Raw genomic sequence first — 21,207 nt, 5'->3', positions numbered from 1 at the left:
AGAACCGAGCGTCTCATAGTGGGAAACTTACCGGTTCAGCCGGTCTAGATCCGCCCGGGGGGAGGGGAAGTTTCACCCCTTCGTCTACCAGGTTGATGGCCAGGCGTCGTACTTGGCCCCGCGTGCCGATGAAAGATGGAGGTACGTAGGCACTATAAACTACGAGCACTATGTAGCTGGGGTCTCAGGGTCCTCGGATTTCGAGGAGCCGACCTTGGTTTCATCGAGTTGCTGCTGCAAGACAGCGGTTTTTTCCGCGCCAAGCGTGGCAGCTTCGGCATCAAAAGTGGGCGCCATTGAGTCGCATAGGCCTGTTATCGGTTCGGGAGACCCTCACTGGCTCCCGCTAAGAAAGGTACCAGTCACAAACCGGCACTACTAGTCATGGCGTGTTGGGCCTAGTCGAAGGCGTCATTCAACCCTCCAGTCCCAAGAGTCCAACCCTCCAACCCCGTGGAATACTGAAGAGCCCATATTTATCTCCGACAGGCTGGACAGAGGGTAGAGCCGCATGAGTCTTGACTCGCATGCCGATCTCGTGCGGAAGCGGGAGGCAGCGCCCCGAGACATGGATAAAGGCCCGTCCCATTAGGTATCTCGATACATAGGTAGGTATTATACTCCGTAGTAATTGCAGTGGTGGTGATCGTTTGCACCGTGGTTTTGTATTAAGAGCCACATATGATCCTTCCAAACCTCAAGAAAACCACGTCTTGTGTGTGAGGGCCCCAACTCTTGCGACCGAGGCCCGGTATAGTACTTAGTGAATCAGTAAATCAGTAATTATAAATCAGCAGCCAACCCCAACTCCAATCCCCTTGGCACACATGTTATCCAAACTCCCAAGACATGTCCACCCAAAACAGTCCAAAATCAAAGCGCGCAAGGCCCTGTCCAAAACATTCAAGGTCCCTCTTCCTAACATCGAAGGAGAGGAGGGTTTTGTCCTCCTCTTCTCCTCCCAAAACGCCATGTCTAATTGCCCAGTAGTGTCAGTGCTTTTACCCTTGAGATGATGAGATGCCCCTAGATGCCACTCCTCTCAGAACGGCTTCTTCCACTCCACCCCGTGGCACTCGCCCCCCGTCTCGATCCAGTCTTTCATGCCGCGCACGAACCACCCGCTCGTCCACCTGTCCTCCTGGTTTCCAACACGCTTGGTGGCCCCGAACTTGAAGCTCCTGCTTGTGCAACACGCACCCTTCTGGTACCGCCACTGGAAGCACGACCTGCCGCCCCTAAAGCTGCCGTCTTCGTCCTGCTCGACCCTCCGGCTGTAGCGCTCCCGGATGAAATGACCGCGGTCGACGTCGCTCTCGATCGCGGCGAGCTCCTCCCAGGGAAGATCCAACCCCTCAGACTCGCACACTCTGGCGCAAGCGGCAGGCGACTCGTGCGCCTTCTTCTCGATGGGGTTCTTCTCGTTCTCCGGCTTCTGGCGATCGCGCTCCTTACCGCCAGCCTGTTCTTGCTCCTCCTGACCGGGTCCGAGGTAGCAGGTATCGTCCGACAGGTTGTCCCAGTCCCGCCGAAGGGACCTGAGGTGCGGGGCCATGAAGGCTTGATAGAAGTCTTTGATTTGCAAGATTTCCTGCACCAACAATGTCAGCTGTGGCCGCTTCTCCAGCTTGGAGGACCGGGTTCCCATACCGTCTTGTTCATACGGGTCTGCTCAAACTGCCAAATCATGCTAATCTCCTCCGAGTTGACGTGGTGCATGGAGAGAATGGGCTCACACCAGTGCCCAGGTCCGTAGGGAAACGTGTTGGGCTTCTCGCCATTGAACATCGGATGAGCCTGCATGACCTTTGTGCCCGCCTCCATGATGGCCATGGAGAGGACAAGGTCGCCGCAACACTCGTGGCCAGCACGCTCAGTGTACTTTGCGGCTAGGTTAGGGATCTCCTCGACCATCTTCTTCATGAGCGACCCTGAAATGACATAGCCGCTGCCACCGTGGGCGAAGGGGAAATTATTCAGCATGGCCACGCTGCCAATGTAGGCATCGCCCTCCGGCGCACGCTCCCGCAGCCACTGGACCAGGTTGGACCAGACTATGTACGTGTCGGCCTCGGCGAAGACATACCAGTCCATATTCGGCCGCTTCTCCCAGGTGCGCTCAACCATGTTGAGGAACTTATACTTGTCGAGGTCCCAGCCCCCGGAGATGCCGGCAGTGCAATCCTCCTGGGATATGGGGCAGCGCTGCTGGGCGTCATACAGCTCGAACTCCTTGTGTGCTCTTTTGACTGTGTCCTCTACGCGGTCAAGGGCGTCGTAGAAGTGGTATTTGCCGATCTGCGACTCCTGAAACGTGGGCACACACATATATATATCAGCCAAATGCCGTATGATGGGGTTCTGAGGTGGTCTTGGGACATACGATGTCAGAGTAGAGCAAGAAGTCGGGCAGACATGACATGGCAGTGAGCAGCTGGGTGGGCATCTTGGAGTAGGCTTCGGTGGCGCCCGTCTTCATGACCAGCAAGATGCGGTCCGTGTTGGGGAAGCCATCGCAGGGCATGCTAAAGTTGAATTGGGCGTGGACATTGTTCTGGGTGCCATTCTGGTAGAGGGTATTGTTGTAGACCTGTTGCTCGTGGGTGAAGTAGCTCGAGACGTTGTCGTAGAAATCCTTGGCCTGCTGGGTGTAGTAGCCGGTGGAGGCATGGTCGCCAAGCTGCCAGAGGGGCACAGCGAGCAGCAACGTCAGCGCCACCACGGCGGCCACCGTCCCGCTGCGCGTGACCTTCATGATAATATCCAGCTCGTCATGGGAATGATGGGAAAAGAAGAAGAAGAAGAAGAAAGATGAAACGAATGAAACGAGAATGCAGTGCGAATAACGTTGCAAGGAAAGAAATAAAGATGCCAATGCTAATGCCAATATCGAAGATGCAGAATATGGGAACGGAAAGGAGTCTCCGGAACGCCGGAGTTGGAGGTATTACGAGTAGGAAGGAAGGAAGGAAGGAAGGAATGGAGTCGCGGACATGAGACGGCACAGCCCAGTGAACGGCAACCAGGATTCTGAAAGCACCGCGAAATCAGGCGAGACGGGAGACAAGGAGGCAAGCAAGGACAGCAACGTCTGCGCCTCCTGCTCCTGCTGGAGCTATTACAGCGATTTATCAGCGACTGGCCGAGTGGACTGGGTTGAGTGGGCTGACCACCGTAGCTAGTACTCGTATGTGGATAGTAATGGATGGTGAGTGATGATGAATGTGGGCTGGGGACCGCCCTGGGGGCCTGGATCAGTGCGGCGCTGCAGATCCCTCGCGTGCAGATCCTCCGAGCTCACGACGACGGCCTTGCTACCGATAGGCGCGTTGGTGAAACGCACGTTGATAAGAATGCAGGAAGGGACCGCACGGTTGTGGTTTGTGTCCTCGAGATGCCCTGGCTGGGCCGGTTTCATCCATTCATGTGTTATATTGTTCCTCGACCGTTTGCGCCCTGAAAGAACTGCCTGCCACCTGTTCCCTACCTCTAGGCTGGCACCTTTTACTCAACACCAACCATCTTCAGGTGAACAAACGTAGTGACCGAGCATTGACGACAATGGCGCCCATGCCTCCCTATTCTATTAGCTTGTGATAGTGCGTACGTACGTACGTACGTACGAGTATACTAGTAGTAGCTCCCGTCCTGTTCGTGTCCGTACATAATTAAGCGGTATGTCTAGGTGGATACCGTCAGCAACGCTAAAATCTTCCGCACTGCTGTTTCACCAACCGATCAGCACCAACGCCGGCTCTTGCGGCTTGCTAGGGGGTTCTGGGTTCTGGCCCGTGCTGTCAGTGAGATTCCGACCGACGCTGGTGACGTAACGGGAGATGAAACGATGCGAGGATGGCAAAGTGCAGCGGGGAGTTGTGAATGGGCAATTGGCTTTTCGTCGCACGGTTACGGTCAACGGCGCCGTCTCCCTCAATTCTCCAACCGTTCAACGGCTCGCGGACCTAGAAGGAAAAGAAGAAGAAAAAAGGCCCTTGCATTTGGGTTCGGACGAAAACGGGCTCGAATACGAGCTCATCAAAGCTCGGGCGGCGGTTGAGCACCACCCACCGGCGCCCAGCCGTCCTTGTATTTTTAGCAGATCAGGTGAAAGCTTGTCTGTGTGTCACAGCCTTGGACGGCTGTACCCGTGGTTCTGGAACATTGCATCCTGCATGAAGAAATCCATCAGGGGACCATCACCAATTGCCAGCTGCCAATCGCCAATCCCCCTTCGGCCAAAATTCCAGCTCCAACAAACGGCCAGTGTGCGCTGCTTGACATGTGAGCTCGAAGAGGCATAGCTGCTGTGTAACATTCTCTCGTGCTACCGGCGCTATTGGACATCCACAACGGTGAACTATCAGAGATAACCGCGGGATGGCACCGACGGAGGATGCCCCGAATACGCAGCCTGGCATCTGCGTGTCAGCAGGGTCGTACGCAACGTTGTGATAAGAGTGACACTTCAATATCACTGTCATTCGCCCACATGTATAGTAGTAGTAGTAGTAGTAGTACTAGCACAGTTGTGTTCATAAATGTCGAGAATCCTTACATCTCCCCACCAAGCGAGGAACATGCCCAGATCCACCATGCGCTTCCTGAATAAACTCAACGCTCCCATAGGTATACCCCCTTTGGACCAATCCAAAATAAGCCTACGGGCCTTAGCCAAGGTAGTAGTAGTAGTAACCCCCAACGCCACGTTTGTTGAAACCTTAAACCCATTCATAACGCGTTCTGTATCCACAGCAAAGTTCGACACATTCTACGCAGTCGTCTTCTTCCCGTGACGGCCGCAGCGATTCGGGTTCTTGGGTGAACTCATGTAGCAGTACGATTTGGCATCATCGCCCGGCACCGGTCCGTACATCTCCTTGATCTCACAGTACTCCCAGCCCGTCCCCATCCACTCGCGCAGGTGACGGTGCAGCTCGCAGCGCGAGATGCCGCATTTGCGGCAGTACACCTGGCCCTTGACTCGCATACGCGAGAGCTCCCCCATGTCCTGCGCCGAGGAGCGGGTGAGTTGCCCAGCACCGCGCCAGGCCCATTCCATGTCATTGGGACCTGAGTATCGACTGGACAGGGCAATCTTGCCAGGGCGCTTGCGGCGGTGGATGGCATAGAGCTTCGAGTGGGCCAAACCAAAGCATACGCTGTCGATGGGGTCGAGGTAGTCGCAGAAGAGGTAGTGAAGTTCGGAGGGGAGGTCGACCAGTGTCAGACGTGTCGAGGGCTTCGGCTGGTTGGGCGGAGCTGGTTCATAGTCCATGACCGAATATGACCGACGAGGAGGAGGAAGCTTGGGTCGTCTGGGCACCTGGGTGACCTCTACCTTGGCGGGCTTTTCGATCGCTGGGGTTGAGGGTGGGGCGGGGGAGACAGTTGCTGGCAGAGCCAGAGGGGCATTCTCGGGGATGGTAGCTGGACGCTCGAAATGCAGCGTTTGGAAATGGGGCGCCTGAGGGACGCTACCATCTCCTTGATATTCAGTCATGGACCATCCCCGACGCGGAGCCCTCATAAGCCCCCTCTTCATGTTGAGCTCTCTCATCCGTTGAGCATGTTCCTCCCTGGACATGATGCCACCATCCTGCCGTCCAGCGCTGGACCACGACCCCTCCTCATTTTCAGGGGTCGGGGGATGGCCGGCATGCTGGGAGTAGGTCGGATCACCCAGAAGCTGGACCATTTTGGCGAAATTGATTGAGTCGGAAGGCTGAAGTTATATTTGTCGACTGTGTTTTTGTCGATGTTGCTGTTGTCGTGTGACAATCAGCAGGCGTGGGGGCGAAGAGAGCCGGTGACGGTGACTTGAGCGGTGTGGCGACCAGGGGGGCGGTTCACGATGGCAAAGCCCAGGAGTGGAAGTATAAGTGAGCCGGGGATATCCTCACTAACAGCCTCATATGTAGGGGGTCCCGGTCGATTGATAAAGAACAGAGCGGAGGACTGCCGCAGCTGGGCTGCAGGAGAATTTAAATGGGCTCAGGAGGAGCCGCAGATGACGATGTTGGGTGGGAATAGTGCGGTCTTCGGCGACAACGATGGATCTTCGGGGGACCCATCGTGGAAATTTTCCCACTCTTTTTCATGGGTAGTTCCAGACCTCTGGTGAGTCGTGACTCGCCAGCGGCCCAGGGCCCAGGGCACCATGGTGACGGGCCACCATATTAACAACTTGATAAGCTACATTAATCGTGCTTAGCGCGAGGCACGCCCGATCTCGCGCGGCAGTCAACTCATGGACTCGTGAACTTGACGCGGTTGGCGGCGGGCGCTATGTCGAACCAGTTCGTCTCCTCATCTGCCCATATTCAGTCGGTGGCAACAACCTGCTTACAATACACCAGAGCTGACAGACACTTACTCGCTACCGGTAGGGTAAGTAATCGAGGGGCAAGAGACCCATTGATTTTCCCAGAGGTGGACCCAATCACACCCCCCCAGACACATGGAAGATAATGAAGGGTCGCGTATTTGCAGCTTGGTTGGCGCATCGTGGGTTCGGGTTTTGGTCGGGGGGAAGTTCTTCCATCCACCACTGGCCAATCCGACGCTGCCTTTGGGGCTGTCACCACGGAGTCCGCCAGCCGCCGTCATCAATTGGAAGTTTTCCCTCCCGGTTCGTTCCCACTGCACCGCCGAGACCTTTGCGACCTGCCCGTCGAGGCCGGTGTCGAGGCCGGTATCGCCGCTGGGCAGACCTTGAGCTCGAGTTCCTTCGGGGTCCCGCGTTGGCCCGTTCGTAAAGCCGAGATGTTTGCTCGGCAAACGCATCCGCTCTCACTCCCACCTAGCTTCTTGTCGAATGATCCAACAACTTGAACCTGCCGCTTCCCCCACGCAGGAGGGGCTCCTCCGTCACTCCATGTCCGCTGCCCCGCCAAAAGGCCGTCATCAGAGCGGAGCCCGTCGCCGGGGGCATCGTCGAATCTCCACTGTGTCCTGTACAAAGACATCATTGCTCCCTTTCAGGACCCTGTGTCGGATTGATGTCCTAGGTGTATTCGGCTTTCAATTATCCCCTCAGATCGCTGGTACGCCGGAATTTGATGCCAGACTCCTCCAAAGGACCCTTGCCCGACCCGCTCCGATCACATTGGGGCTGAGTAGAGGTTCACGGGATGCGCGTTCGCAGTTTGTGTTGTCGAGAGGCCGAGGTCGTGTGTGTGTCGTTCCAGAACGCTACCTAAGCCCCCCGGCCCCTGTCCCCCACGCTGAAATGCAAGTTGCTGCAATGGAACACCGGAAACCTCTTGCCTCTCTTCCGGTCATCAATCGAATTGAGTTGGCACTTGCCCCATTGCGCGTGACACGAATCTGCAATGACTCCCATCTGTCAGTCGCACTTTCAAGCTTTGCACAGTATCTCGCTACAGTCGCCTATTGCACTGCACCTGCCACCAAATGGAACTAGAGTGGTCTGAGGTCGGTAGGTGTACCAATCATCCAGCTCGGCATCTCCTTCTGCAATTCACCAGAGACTTCTTCTACCTAGGTACCTGAGTACTATTACTACTAGTACTAACTAGCAATTCTTGTACCCCAACTCGGTCCCATGAAATCTTCGTCAACCTATAACCAAGACCCGAGGACAACACTTCTCCAGCGGCGCCACAACCTCCCGATATATAACTTCGGCTATCTTTGCATCTCCCCACTCGCTGTCCTTCTGAAAGTCATAGCAGATACACTTACCAATGGCTTTTTGCAATTCGCCCCCTAGCTGGCTCCCGAAGTAGCTTTTCAACTCTTCCTCGGCACGACAGGCCCAAAGGAATGTGCTACCCAACGCGGTGGTCTCGTTTGGCCGTCCTTCGACAAGAAATTCCGCCCAGATCGGCTGCTCATCTAAAGTTTGGCCGTAGAAGAGCTCCAAGAGCACAATGCCCAGCAGGAGCAGCGAAGACTTGGCATGCCACGGTTTCGAAGCAGGCATTCCAGGATCTCGTGCGGTGCTCGATCTGTAGGAAAAGAACGGGCCCTATGGTTCACTACAGGCTAGCTCTCCGGCGCTATCGATGACAAAAATGTCACCCCTACCGACGTCTTTGGGTAACCAAGGCGTAGTAGCAAGGCTAAGAAGCGTCAAGGCAAACCGGAGGCCAATCTCTAGGCGTTTCCAGCGCGAGGTCACAGCCACCAGTACCGTAGCCAGGTCCTTCCTCTCCGACTCGGAGAATATACCATAGCCAGATGGCAGAGCCCAGAAGGATATCTGGGCCTTTACCAAGGCGAAACTGGTTCTCTATTGTCATGTTTTTGCTTGATCTGGTTCGCGTCACAAAGGCGCACACATCTATAATTACGTCAGGTTTGGAGAGCGATGGTTGCATCGCATTGACCGACACCGATGAACGACTTGAACTCGTGAAGAGAACTAAGCTTTGAGGCTTCAGAAATTGGACTGCAAGTTCAACGCTAGACCTGGTTGTTAGCCAGCGAAACCAGAAATAAGACACCGAGCTACAGGTAGGCATACCTCGATCCCAGTTTTCACCTGAGTTTTGATGTCCAGAACCACTGCTTTTCGGCATTGCTCTGCCCAGGTTCTCGGTTTCCGGGGAGGTTGGTTGAGCATAGGTTTGGGGCTGGGTTGCGGGTTCATCGAAATGCTTTTTATGGGGGGTGGCTGCCTTCTGTATTTTGCTTGTTGTCCTCTTGAGGATCGACTTGAAAGAGGATGCTTTGGGTTGCGGTTTTTCCTTCGTGCTAGAGACAGTTAGGGAGGAGACAGCGATGGCCAGAGTCGATACGCCGCTGTCAGCAAATGCTTTTGCAGCTTTGTCACGCTGCTTCCTCCCGCGCAGTTGTTCCCCGATCTAGCTCTGTTCAAATCCAGATCCAGGTCTGGTGAATGGTAGTTAGGAGTTATGTCGTGATCTGCGTGTACTGAGAGCAGTGTCCCCCCAAAGTCGTCTCCGAGCAAGACTTGAAGATTGTTGGTCCCCATGGTTCCAGGCAGAGCGCCGAGCACTAGGCATAAAGCAATGCCGACCTTGTGGGCAACAGAACATAGCCTGGTTCATCTCGCTCATATTTATCACACGCGTTCCTTCTCGTCCAGCCGCCCACGGAGCGCCTCCTGGATATGAAGTTGCCCCCATAACGCCGGATTGATCCCTTCCACAGTCCCTCATACTCTTCATCCGTGATGTCCAGTAAGCCAGCCAGCTGTTTGAGAACCTGACAGTAAGCAATCTCCTGGGTCTCCACCTTCGAGACGAAGTCGGCGAATGTTGTCTCGAACAGCCACCAGGACTTGCTGTTCTCTAGGCCAGTTCTCACATAACGGGCCGAGTTGACGAGGAGGAGAAATGCTCCTAGAATGATACCCGCAATTTCGAAGCCCGACATGGGCGAGTGCGAGTCGCAGCGTTCAGATTACAGTAGTACACATACAGGAAGACAGATCAATCGAGTCTGGGAAAGAGGCCTAGGAGCTCTTTTGAGGGGCTGATGAAATAGGGAGAAGATCAGTCAGCACCTTGCTAAGCACGATTAGGCCTAATCCTGTACACAAAATATGTGCAAAACCCAGAGCTTACAGAGCTAGAGCTGCATCGATCAGTGTTACTATCTGCAACTCAGCTACTCCACACACCTACATCCTTAGAACACTGTTGGGTCATATTACCCTCTTTCAAAAAATAAATTTCAAGACAAGACTGAGACGGCAATCAGAAGGCAAATGTGGCTTCCACAACTATGGCGCCAAATCTTCCATCAACCCTGTCGAGTCAAGCCGCTAGTTGGCAACTTGGGCTGGGACAGCTCCGTGATAAGCTGCCCGAGACTGCTTACGTCTCGTTGTGCTCTATAGCAATAGATGAAGACGGTCGTTTCGGAGTATGGGCTGCCAATATCGGTGTTCTGAAAGATACTTTATCTCCAAGCTCGCTTGATGCAAGATTGAGGCTGGCAGATCATAAGAGAGCAATTATGGCTTCCATGCTCAACCAAATTAGTAAAAGCGTCGACAAAGGTAAAGCACAGTCCCGTATCAAGTATATCTTCTTACTCTAAACTCAGAGCTAATCGACTGTTCAGGATGGTGATCTAGCCCATGAGATTGCCACAGGACGACGTCCTAACAGATCTAGCGATTCCAAACTCGACCTTACAGAAGACGTTCTGGCCAAGTACACTGAGCAACGAGTGTCTCAAGGATTAGCCAAACAGGATTCCGGGCTATTACCCAAGACCTTGGTGGCAGACTCACCTACTACCGAGCTTGCGGAGCTGTTCCTCAACATCCACTCAGCCATCAGTCACCTCTTTGAACTATCTATGCTGGTAGGTCAAGACCGTCCTCGGGGACGTATCGGGTCCCATAAGCAAAGTCAATCGGCAACAAACAATCGTCCAGACATCGTCAATGCCACAGATAAATTCCCAACCTTGCATAATCGGCGGTGGATTGCCGAGCGACTGGGCAATCTTGTTGCCCAACGGAGAGAGTATATCCGCTATCGTCAGTCACACCGCAGGAATCTGGCACATTACTCAGTTCCTGGTCAGGATCCCACGGAAAGCCACATTGCAACGAAAGCAACAACGAAGGCAACAACATTTTACGAATTAATTGGCCACGATTCTCCAAGAGACATGTCCTATGTGGAAACCAGGAGCTTCGTCTCCGTGGCAACATCGTTTACCACCACGTCTGAAGGTATCAGTGGGTCGGGACGCAAGATACCTGAGTTGGCAGACATGTGGCTCGATGGGGATCAGCTCGGGTACAGTACCTATATTGAATGTCCTTATGTACTGTCTAACTACTCAGGTTTTCAGTGCCAGGCGCGACTGGAAGTATGCACACTCCCTTATTCCCCTGTCCCCTTGGTATCTAGTCTCCAGGGCGGTACACTAACTATTTCGCCAGAAAGCACGTGTACTATGATCTCCAGTTGTACATTTGCACCTTTGAGGGTTGTTCTGAGCCACCGTTTTCGACCTCACACGAACGGTTTCAGCACGAGCTAGACAATCAGAGATGACCAAGAGGCTGAGGAAGAGGAAGATGAGGCTGAGACTGGGGATGAACTCGAAGAAGAAAACAACCAAGAACCCGGAGATGGCGACAATGACGTGGCGAATCCAGGAGGGATAAATAACCGAGCGAATACTCACAAATTAGCTACTGCTCTCCGTATGCTGGGATCTTTGCCCCCTTTAGGAATCAGAATCCCCTCTGATACTGAGAGTATATGAGAATGTGCGTTCGTTGACCCATGTGGTCAGCTTTGCGGCATTGAAAATGATTCAACCGACGACAACGCTGACCTCATGACGCATTGAGTCACGGCCCATCCGGAAGCAAATACGATGCGACGGGATGAACTGAGAAGTGCATATCTTTGCTTAGACTGTAATTCTCTGAACAACATGATAGCGTTATCTACCCCATATGTACAACCCAGTCAAGGAAACCCAAGGTCTTATACAGACCCCGACCAAATCTACCACACGTCAGGTTTAGAGGGTAGTTCAATGTCTAGGGAAGATGATTTCTTTCCCATGTCGACTAATCAAGGCATGTGAGGGTGGCAATCCCAATCCCTCGGAAGCGGTAGCTCATACGAACAGCAGCTCCCAAGCTAACACATGATGTATAGGGGATGGGAAAGCAATCAGTCGAATCTATCACAGGATTTATCTGCTAGTAAAAGAGGTGAAACCCATCCAAGGCCACTCTCATTGGTTCAAACAAAGAGACAATTCTACCCTCGCTGTGGGAGGTGGTAGTCAACCCAGGTTAATCAATCGAGATACACATGGCCTATCGACAGCCCGAGGCCATGGTCACCAGCACACCCAATAACCAAATGCCCCTGTACAGACACTCCCTCCCAATAATCTTCCCTGAACGAGGGTGCAGTCAATCTGGGCGGGCCTTCAGGCGACTCGAAAGTCAGGAACCCCAGATCAACCAAAGGCCAGAACTCCTGCTCCTTGTAGTTGGAAGGCCTAGGGTGCGCCGCCGTCCTCCCCCCGAAACCTGAAGCTAAAAGAAAACCAATAAAAATGATTCTGAGAATGAGGGCTACGATGTGTATCCGCATGCGTTCCAGTGGTAACGGTCCAGATTTCTGCTAAGCCTTGCTGGGGGGGCCGAAGGAAGAGGGAACAAGACTTTTGGGTACCCTAGGACGAGGAGAATGAAGCCAGATACACCCAATATACGCCCAAGCGGTGAATGGTTCCCAGGCTTCATATGTAAATATACCAAACACGCAGAGAGCCTAATACCTGGGCAGGCCTGAAGACCATGGATTCAAGGAGACGCCCAACTGCAAGAGCATACAGCGTCACAAAGACAACAGGACAGTAGATTCTTAACGCCTGTCGATATGTACATCCAATACTCCCAGAGAGCTACAGAGCGCAATCAGGTCATAGCTCGCCACGTCAATCTATCCAGGCTCCGTATCTGGACATCCAACGCCCGAGACTAGCCTGTGCCCACGCAGATCCCCTGGCCACGGGCTTTAGTTTTCCCAGACACGCCACACCCATCGCACCACGAGCTCCACAGCTCAGATGGCGACCCAGATCAGCATGATAACCACGTCCAGGCCCTTGCCCTCACCGCCGTCGTACTTGAAGGTCCACATGCCGTCCTTCTTCTCGTCCCAGTAGGCACCGGTGGCGCTGTGCATGCCCCGGCGGCCAACGTGCGGCTTGCCATCGGTGGCGGTCGCCTCGGAGCTAGTCGAGATATGCGGCTCCTCGGCCTTGGACTCGGTGCCGCCGCGGGCCTTGTTCAGGGACGACGTGGGGACGAGGTGCTGGACGATGGTGCTGTTGCAGGCGAACTTGTAGGAGGGAGCAGAGGCGCCCTGGGGAGTGGCTTCGGAGATGACGGCCTTCAGCATCGAGCTCTGGAAGGGGCACATGGGGTCAGTTCGTTCTAGGCCTGTTGACGTGCCATCGGGCTGCCAGGTCAGGTGGACTAACAATGATGGTCGAGTTCCATTGCTCTGTCTTGGCGTGGTCGTAGAACTCTGCGTTGCCAATGGCGCTGTTGCAGACCTACAATCGTGCGTCAGCCGCTGGGCTTTTGTCAAGGAGGTATCGAATGCAAGGGGCCAGGGCGTCTGGCCAGGTCTTTTGACGTACATCGGTGGCGATCTGCTTGAGGCGGGTGAAAGGGATGGGCTATTGCAAATCAGTCAGGAATGTACTCGTCAATCGCCCAATTTGTGGTCGCATACAGGAGTAGACATGTTGAAGATTGTGGTTGGTGTGATTCGTGAAGCTTGAGGAGATCGAAGATAAACAATGCACGTGGCGCGTGGAGGAAGATTAGGACTATGGTTCTGCGGGGGAAGCCGTTAGCAAATCGGTCGTCCGAAGAGAACACACAATCAGCAGATACTGGCTTACCTGAAATACAAATTCGTAGACAGTCCGTCTTGTTGATCATCCAGATGTTGAAGCTGGGAGTGACAGTACAGCGTGACTGGACCCTTTGAAATGGATGGAGACCTACCTGAGGTTAACAGCGCCGCTTTTACCCCACCTAACGAACGACCAAGGCCAACAGCAATGTCCAATTTCACATCCACCTCCATCTAATCTAACATCCCTACTTTCCTAAACACATAAAACGTCTCTTCGACAAGGAGACCCTTAAACATCTCTCAAATTCCAGTCTTAGCATCACTTCAATCATACTGACTGACAGTGTGCACCTACTGGCACGAGCGTCAACGTCGGAGATGGTATCTGAGGTGGCAGACGCAGCAGGGCAACAGAGCAGCAGAGCAACCGCACGGTGACAAATCCAAAGATGCGCCATCGGCTCTGGTACGAGTACTACTGACGTGGAACATTAACACAACCTCAGCCCAGCCGGAAGATCGCATGCCGGAAGTTCTGATATCCATCACTCGACTAGGCATCAAGGTGGACATCATATTTCTCCAAGAAGCCCCACGCCCAACCTTACAGCAAGCCCTGAAGCATAGGCGCAACGAAAGGGCTCTCAGGCCAGCGATGAGCGGCCCTGCTCTAAGTCCTCCTTCAAGAGTGACGTATCCCAGTCGCTTTAATGGAGATGAACTATGCTGCGACATCTTTGTTTCTTTGCCCATAGAACCTCATTCTATTCCACATATACTGCTTGTCAGCGTCCATCTAAACTTACTACCTATCCAGCCTTCCCGCCGGCCCCAGCAGCTCTCCGTCTCTCATCCTTCCTCAGCAGTGCGGGCCACAGGTTGGTTGCCGGTGACTTCAAGTCTTCAGCGCTGTCCTAGATGAAGATTTCCTCTTGACAGAGAGCTACGAATTTAACAGACACCTGGATGGGTCTGCGGCTGGAACAGGCGTGCAATAGCTAGGGGACAGGTAGGGAGCAGCTGTTTCCACCAAGTCGGCTTGGTAAAGTGGCACTTCTTAAAATACGGCCTCACCATACTGAAATTTCAAACCAAAGCAGCTTAGCGAAGTATCCGTTGAACAACAACACGGCGATCAAGCTACCGTAGATTAGTCTGAGTCCTAGAAGACCCAAGCTCCCAAACATAACCCGTCCACGAGCAATCATCACCCATAATCATGTTGTTTTAACGTAGTTGAGTAGCGACTACTAATGTCCTGCTCTACCTTTTGAATAATCGAGAAGACTACCATAGTATGAACTAGTATTAGTTATTTTTACTCGTAGTATATAGAGAACGAGCTACTAATGGCAACACGGCACTCGAGGTCCATCTCAGAGTGAGCTGCCTAACCAAGGGCGGCGTGGGCACTAATGCGGATTTGGTGGCCCCATAATAAGTCGCGGTTGTTGCTGTACGAGCTCGTATCTTCCTCTCGCGGGGCAACCAACTTCACGTGACATAAATCGGCCACTTCCCCCCCCTCCCCTGGCAGAGCTCTCCAACTCCAGCTCCGACAAGTGGGGCTTTGGAGGAAAGCCTCGTCGGTTGTCGTCATCTGCCACCTCAGAGAGCCCTTCAATCCCACGACTTCCCTTCGCCAGTTCTCGACGTTGAAATCCCCCCGGAGCTCCGCATCATCCTATCCGTTCCGAGACCTAATCAATTTCATCACTTACCCTCTTCCCGACACGTGACGTCGACCAATTGAGGTCTAATTCTCACTAAGCATCTCCAACACCGGCTGAGCACCGACGAGGGCTTTCGAACACCATCGTTACCATGTCTTCCCAGCCCCTGCTCCAAACCTCGCAAGGTACCTCAAGAGCCCCATTTCTTTTTTATCCCCTTGTCGCTGACAATTATTCCAGGAAAGCGCATTGCGCTGCCTACCCGCGTCGAGCCCAAGGTCTTCTTTGCCAACGAACGAACCTTCCTCTCATGGCTCAACTTCACCGTCATCCTTGGTGCCCTGGCGATCGGCATGCTCAACTTTGGCGACCGTCCGGCCTTTATCTCCGCCTTCCTCTTCACGGCAGTGGCCATGTTGACCATGATATATGCACTGGTGACATATCACTGGAGAGCCAAGTCTATACGAGTGAGGGGTCAGGCGGGCTTCGACGACCGCTTCGGCCCGACCGTCCTGGCCATCATTCTCCTCCTGGCTGTGGTGGTCAACTTTGTCCTCAGGATCATTGACCGCTCTAAGAAGGAGCAGAATGGCCAGCTGTAAGATGGTCATGTATTAGAATGTGCCACCCTAAGGCGGGGAGGTTGGATAGTCTCCATGGAGGATGCTCAGTCCGTCAGTTGGTGTAACACAGTTGTCTTTTATGGCGTTGGGTAGGGCGCATTCACCATGCAGTGTATCATTACAGGTCATTGATAGCCTAAGCAATGTTTAAACCAGGTTCCAATACTATGGGTATCTCAGCGATTCGATAATAATGCCTCTAACTTCGTGACGCCGTAATATGCAGTGTTTTCCCCACCGGTTCGCCCATTTTCAGCCTTGTCGACCTCCATGCGCTGCTCGTCATGACCCGGTGGTCTCGGTCGCCTGTGCTGTAATATCACTCTTCGCCTTGAGCTCCAGGATTGCTGTCAGGGACAAGAAGACCCGCAGGGATTTGGGTGCCCTCCTAGTCTTTTGTGGGAGCACCGCCTTCTCGAATTGACTCTCCATAACCTCGAAGTCATCATCGTCGTCGTCGTCGTCTCCTGGTTTACCTTCATCGCCCTCCAGTACCGTTTTCTCCACTATATCCGGCTTCTTCGTCTCCGGGGGAAGCTCAAACAGCTGGTTGTACTGGAAGCACGGCTTGCCCTCGCCCTTCAGCACGCGCTTGGATTGCTCCACAATGGTGATGAGCTTGCAGGCGTCGGCGGGCCGGGCATGGAGCAGGGCGACGGGTACGGTGCCTTCGGCAGCTTCGAGGAGATGTTTGGTGGTGGAGATGACGCGCTTGCGTATTTGCGTCGATGAAATGACGGAGGCGGGGAGGACATCGTACTTTGGGGTGAGCTCGGCGATGATCTGCTCGTGAGGGCCCAGGAGTGTGCGGTTCTGGGCAGGTTGCTTCTGCTGATGGGGTTTCTTTGGTATCGGTTCGGTGGTCTCCGATGGGCCAGTGGCCTCCTTGCGTTTTTGTGAAGTCATTGTCTATTTGATCAGCATGTTAATGCTGGTGGGATGTAGAGACCGTTAAACCACCAAGGGCTCGGGGGTTCAAAATCTCTTATCTCGAATCTTATCGCAGGTCGCAACTTTGGATAACGACCTCGAAAATTGAGCGTATGAACAACATGGAGTAGCGAGGACAACTTGGTTTCTGGCAAGTACAGCGGTGTTTTTTTATTTCTAGTGCTGTTGGGGACCTCCGTGCCTAATTAATATTAGTTGAATATAGACTCCTCTTGACTATAAGTTGGTGTACAGTAGAGAGAATGTCCCTGTGCTGCATTTAATACCATGAATACGCTTCACTTTGCAATCAAGGCCACCGAAAGTGTATCTACGAATACAGCCAGCACACACCTTCCATATATACTGAAAAGGGCCAATTTATACTCGACAACCGGAGCGCGTTGTTTTGGGCTCTAAAAAGATTTCTGACTGCAGATAAGGCGTAAGACAATGAATGCATCATGTAAAGTGATACGAAGGCTCCCGGGTAGCAAGCTCCGGGACGCAGATCCCGAGCTCATTAGAGTTTCATACCGCATAAGAGCGTTGCGAGTCATGCAGGCGACTCCGGATTTAGGCCACAATGCTTTGTGTCGATAGAACCGGGACAACATGCTTGGTCAACAGGGATGCTGCGTACAACCTGGGCCCTTCTCGCTGTCTGCTTGATCCATAGTCCGACGCGGAGGCGTCAATGAAAGTAGTAAATCTCGGTCTCGGAAGAGTCCCCGTGTCGGAATCCTGGCGTGCAGGCGGCCCACGCGACCGGGGAGCTCGGGTCTGGACCTGCGGGCCCGCCCTATCCACACTCAAGGGACAGGCCCAAGGCACAGTCCGATCGATATCGAGGTTGGACCTCGGAGGATATACCGGAAGCTCGATAACATCTCGGAAGAGCCTCAGTCGTGGCCGGACGAGTTTTTCACTGGACTTGTACTAGTCTATGCGGTCGAGTTACCGATGTACTTGAATTTTGGCTTTGCCAAGTGTCTCGGCGGCGCGACGTCTGGCATTCTGCCGCGAGTTTAACATTGGGTCCTCCGTACATTGATATGTACCGTGTAATGGTGGATCGGGTGTATAGACCGCTTTGACTTCTGCTAGAGCTCCTGGTACGAGTAGCTCCCGGTTAGATGGGCCGGGAGCTCTGCTTGCTTCGAGGCCGTAATAAGAGTTGGTTATGAGGCGGGACCGAGATGCTTGCGACAAAGCGTTGAAAGCACTGTTAATACGAGTACTAATATGGAGCATTGCTTGTACTTGCTCCTACGGAGTATTATTAGTACAAACAGAGCATGGGTCAAGATCGTGTCTCAGCCGGCAGTGGTGGTCTCGACAAGCGTGTCCAACTGGCAACATGGAACTGGAACGAAACTCGGGAAGCTGGGCACATTGAGGCTTCCCCTGTTGGTTTTGGTCAAACTGGGCCGAGCCAATCTGGGGCGCGCCCAACCCTCCCTTGCCTTTCCAGGTTAGGAGCATTGAAGGGGGGATCCACCCAAAACAATCTCGCGCTGATTGCACTGATTCCCAGCCGTTTAGGCCAGCCTTCACCATGACTGGCTCGGGGTGCTGCTGGGCGTTGCTGGCGTTGGTTGGCTCTCTGGTTGGGTGGCTCATGCACCAGTGTAGGACTGGATCCGGAGGCGACTTTTGGGCGCCCTCCCAGGACCACACCACCACTAAGGTATCGTCCCATCCGGAGCAGTAGCCAGCTGCAGACGGCCGTCAGAAGTCAGCCCAGCAATTGCGCATTGCGTGCGTGTCTCCCACCACCTCACTCTCGTCTTGCTCATGCTCCCTCCCCCTTCTCTTCCGTGCCAAACACAAATCCTATTCTCGACACGCACTCATCCTCGCACAACCAACTCGCAGTGTCAGGTAGCAGCGCTTGGAATACTGTGCCCCGAGTTTGCTTGATATTTCCTGCTGTTCTTTCATTTCTTTAAGCGCCCTGAGCTGGCGGACGTTCTTCATTCAACGGTTCCAAGGTACGTCGTGACCTCACCCTGGCTGCCTGCTGGGCATTTGCCTCACCCTGCTGGACTGGCCCGTACTGACGACGCCTCCACCCAACAAGAAGACTTGCCCACCCCACTCCCTTCCTTCTCTCATTCACATCCGCTCTGGCCAACTGGCGCCACGACAAGATCAAAGGACTGCCTCTTTCCTTTCTGCTTTGTCGTTCATTTGCTTCGAGACGGCAGGCGCAAAGCCTCTGTTTTTAGACCCGACGAGCAATCAGAAATACCCGGGCTCCCCCGTCCCACTTCTGCCCATTTGGCCACCCTCACGAGTCTAAACCCGGGTCCCGTTGTGTTCCTCGGTCGCAGAGCGTTCAGGCAACCAGCAGCGGGTCGCTCAGGTCAGCACTGCAGCCAGTGCCAGCCACTTGAGCGCCGATCCAGCGCCCAGACCAACTGCAGGGGTTGCCATCTGTCGCTAGCTTCGCCCCTTGTGGTCCGTGCACTACATTACGTCAGCAACCTGGCTTTCGGCGCCGACACAACTTGTCGCATCGCATCGCATCGCGACCCGTGTCGCATTGTTCATTCCTCCTCCCTTTTCGCCGCCTGTTCACCTCCCACGCCGCCACACCTTCGCAACACAAAGTACAGCCGCTTCTGTTGCGTCGAGTTTTTCGACTCTCACCTTTGCCGACACCCGATCACCCATGTTTCGATTTTGGGCCTCGGATTCCCGTGGAAGCAAAGCGACGACACCGCCCCAAGAATCCGACATTGCCAGCGACCACCAACCTACTGCCGAAAAGACCACGTCAGCTACGCTGCCTCTCAAGAGGCCGCGGCGGGATAGCGCAGACGATGATTCCCTAATACCCAAGGCGCTGTACAAGCGATCGCGACTGGACGACACGATTCAGGAACATGTTGACAACGCCGCGGGCGTTATTGACGGTCTGGAAGATGCGCAGGATCGAATCGGAAGCGCGTTTCAGCTGCAGATACTTCTAAAGCATGAGGAGAAGCGGCTGATTGATGCTCGACTGGCTCAGTGCCAGGCAGCGCTTGAACAGCTCCGTCGCGTTCATCTCAAACCGTACCCGATCAACTGTCCGACCCCTCAGCAGATGCTCGAGATCAGTGCGGGCAAGGGTTTTGCGCTGCAGCGTCCCAACGAACCCGTACCTTGCTATGCACCGCCGTATGGCGTGGTTGACGGGCCCTACTCCCGCCACTATGAGAGATGGCTCATTCCGCATCGCGATTTTGATGGCGTAGATTACGAGGCACAACAAGCACCCGAAACTTCGAGGGCTAGAGCGTCATTTGCGGAAGGTCGCACAACAAGGAACAGTTTCGCGGAGACATCCACGTCGGCACGGGGCCGCGCGGCACGAGGTGTGCCCGCCCTCAAGCTGCAATCTCTGTCCAGTGGGCAGCCGCAGCGGAAGGCTAACGCTGGTCCCTGCGTGTTAAAGCGGTCGGATGGCCAGACTGTGAAGCTCGTGTGCCTGGACTGCCACCGTGAGAACTTCTCTAGCACACAAGGGTTCATCAACCATTGCCGAATTGCTCATAAGCGTGACTTCAAGAGCCACGATGAGGCAGCGATGAAGAGTGGGCAGCCGTACGAGGCATCAGCTGCAGACGCTGGAGCTGTGGAAGAGCGCGCGCAGGCATCAGCGTCGGCACCGGTACCATCATCAGCACCGGCCCCGCTGCAGATCTCCCGCCAGCTTGGTACAGTGAATACTTTTGCACGGGCCGATGTGACTTATAAGGAAGCTTGTGTCTCCTTGAGCGCGCGTATCTCAGAGGCTCTCGGGATTTATAATCAGGGCAAGATACCTCGCACTGGCTTGAACCCAGCTGCTGGTGCCTTGAGTGGCGAAGTCAAGGCTAAGCCAGGAGCACGAGCTGCCTCGTTGTCTGAGACTTCCGCGGAGACTCCTCACCTAGCTCGACTGATGCAGAGTAGGAAGTTTTCTGGCAACTTGCAGGAGCTCATCGACGATGCCAAGACTAAGGTCTCGCTGGACGATATTACTCCTGGAGAAGAGTCTGACGATGAGGGTTCTTCCGTCTCCAACCTCAGCCCCGACGCTATACCGGCACGGGTACCGGTCGTTAAGCGCGTCCCGGCTCGCACCACCAAGTCACCGGCGCCACATACCGATCGACAAACCAGCAGCAAGGCTCTTGCCCACGAGATGAACCTGTCTCGGCCGTCCCAGCAGTCTGCCAGTGGTCACGCCACCTGTGACGAGGATGTTGAAATGGAGGAGTCTTCCCTGAGCCCCAATACCCTGGTCTCCAACAATGCTCCATCCCTTGTTAGTGACGATGGGGAGTATGATGACTCAGATGAGGGCTCCTCTGTCTCTGGCCATAGCGAGGAGCTAGAAGCAGAATCTGTTTCTGATGTCGCCGAGATAACAATCGACGAAGAACACGAATCTCGCACACTTCGACGCGCATCCGCAGGGGTCTCTAGCGCCGTCAGACTTCGAAAGGAAGATCCTAAGCACGTCACCCTTGTTAGTCCTATGACTGGTAACCGCAACGAGAGACGCAAGCGCAAGGCGTGACCGGATCACGCCTTGACTCTTATTTAATATCGCGCAATCGACGGCGCGCGTGTACAAATCTAACCACCTAC

The 21,207-nt window shown here is 54.1% G+C and overlaps 6 protein-coding genes across 6 annotated transcripts; 2 read left to right on the top strand and 4 right to left on the bottom strand.

Annotated features, from left to right (window-relative positions):
* Positions 1-1,042: 1,042 nt before the first annotated feature.
* On the bottom strand, positions 1,043-2,755 carry ACO1O0_002115 (uncharacterized protein; the record flags this gene model as incomplete). The annotated part of the gene is made up of 3 exons (XM_083191592.1): positions 1,043-1,591; positions 1,651-2,307; positions 2,384-2,755. 3 exons carry the CDS (start codon positions 2,753-2,755, stop codon positions 1,043-1,045), a joined length of 1,578 nt encoding a protein of 525 aa, XP_083052806.1.
* A 2,013-nt stretch (positions 2,756-4,768) lies between these two features.
* On the bottom strand, positions 4,769-5,695 carry ACO1O0_002114 (uncharacterized protein; the record flags this gene model as incomplete). The annotated part of the gene is made up of 1 exon (XM_083191591.1): positions 4,769-5,695. One exon carries the CDS (start codon positions 5,693-5,695, stop codon positions 4,769-4,771), a length of 927 nt encoding a protein of 308 aa, XP_083052805.1.
* Positions 5,696-12,545: 6,850 nt separating this feature from the next.
* On the bottom strand, positions 12,546-13,235 carry ACO1O0_002113 (Tctex-1; the record flags this gene model as incomplete). The annotated part of the gene is made up of 4 exons (XM_083191590.1): positions 12,546-12,890; positions 12,967-13,041; positions 13,129-13,167; positions 13,224-13,235. The coding sequence occupies 4 exons, from the start codon at positions 13,233-13,235 to the stop codon at positions 12,546-12,548; spliced, it is 471 nt and encodes a 156-aa protein (XP_083052804.1).
* Positions 13,236-15,176: 1,941 nt separating this feature from the next.
* Positions 15,177-15,630, top strand: nrf1 (uncharacterized protein; the record flags this gene model as incomplete). Its single annotated transcript, XM_083191589.1, has 2 exons — positions 15,177-15,210; positions 15,266-15,630. The coding sequence occupies 2 exons, from the start codon at positions 15,177-15,179 to the stop codon at positions 15,628-15,630; spliced, it is 399 nt and encodes a 132-aa protein (XP_083052803.1).
* A 303-nt stretch (positions 15,631-15,933) lies between these two features.
* ACO1O0_002111 (uncharacterized protein) lies at positions 15,934-16,557 on the bottom strand (the record flags this gene model as incomplete). The annotated part of the gene is made up of 1 exon (XM_083191588.1): positions 15,934-16,557. The coding sequence occupies one exon, from the start codon at positions 16,555-16,557 to the stop codon at positions 15,934-15,936; it is 624 nt and encodes a 207-aa protein (XP_083052802.1).
* Positions 16,558-19,258: 2,701 nt separating this feature from the next.
* Positions 19,259-21,136, top strand: ACO1O0_002110 (ADA HAT complex component 1; the record flags this gene model as incomplete). The annotated part of the gene is made up of 1 exon (XM_083191587.1): positions 19,259-21,136. One exon carries the CDS (start codon positions 19,259-19,261, stop codon positions 21,134-21,136), a length of 1,878 nt encoding a protein of 625 aa, XP_083052801.1.
* Between the last annotated feature and the right edge of the window lie 71 nt (positions 21,137-21,207).

The sequence above is a fragment of the Amphichorda felina genome (assembly GCF_050947745.1).
Source record: "Amphichorda felina strain 45539 chromosome Unknown scaffold_2, whole genome shotgun sequence".
Lineage (NCBI taxonomy): Eukaryota > Fungi > Ascomycota > Sordariomycetes > Hypocreales > Bionectriaceae > Amphichorda > Amphichorda felina.
This window is presented reverse-complemented; position numbering and strand designations above follow the sequence as displayed.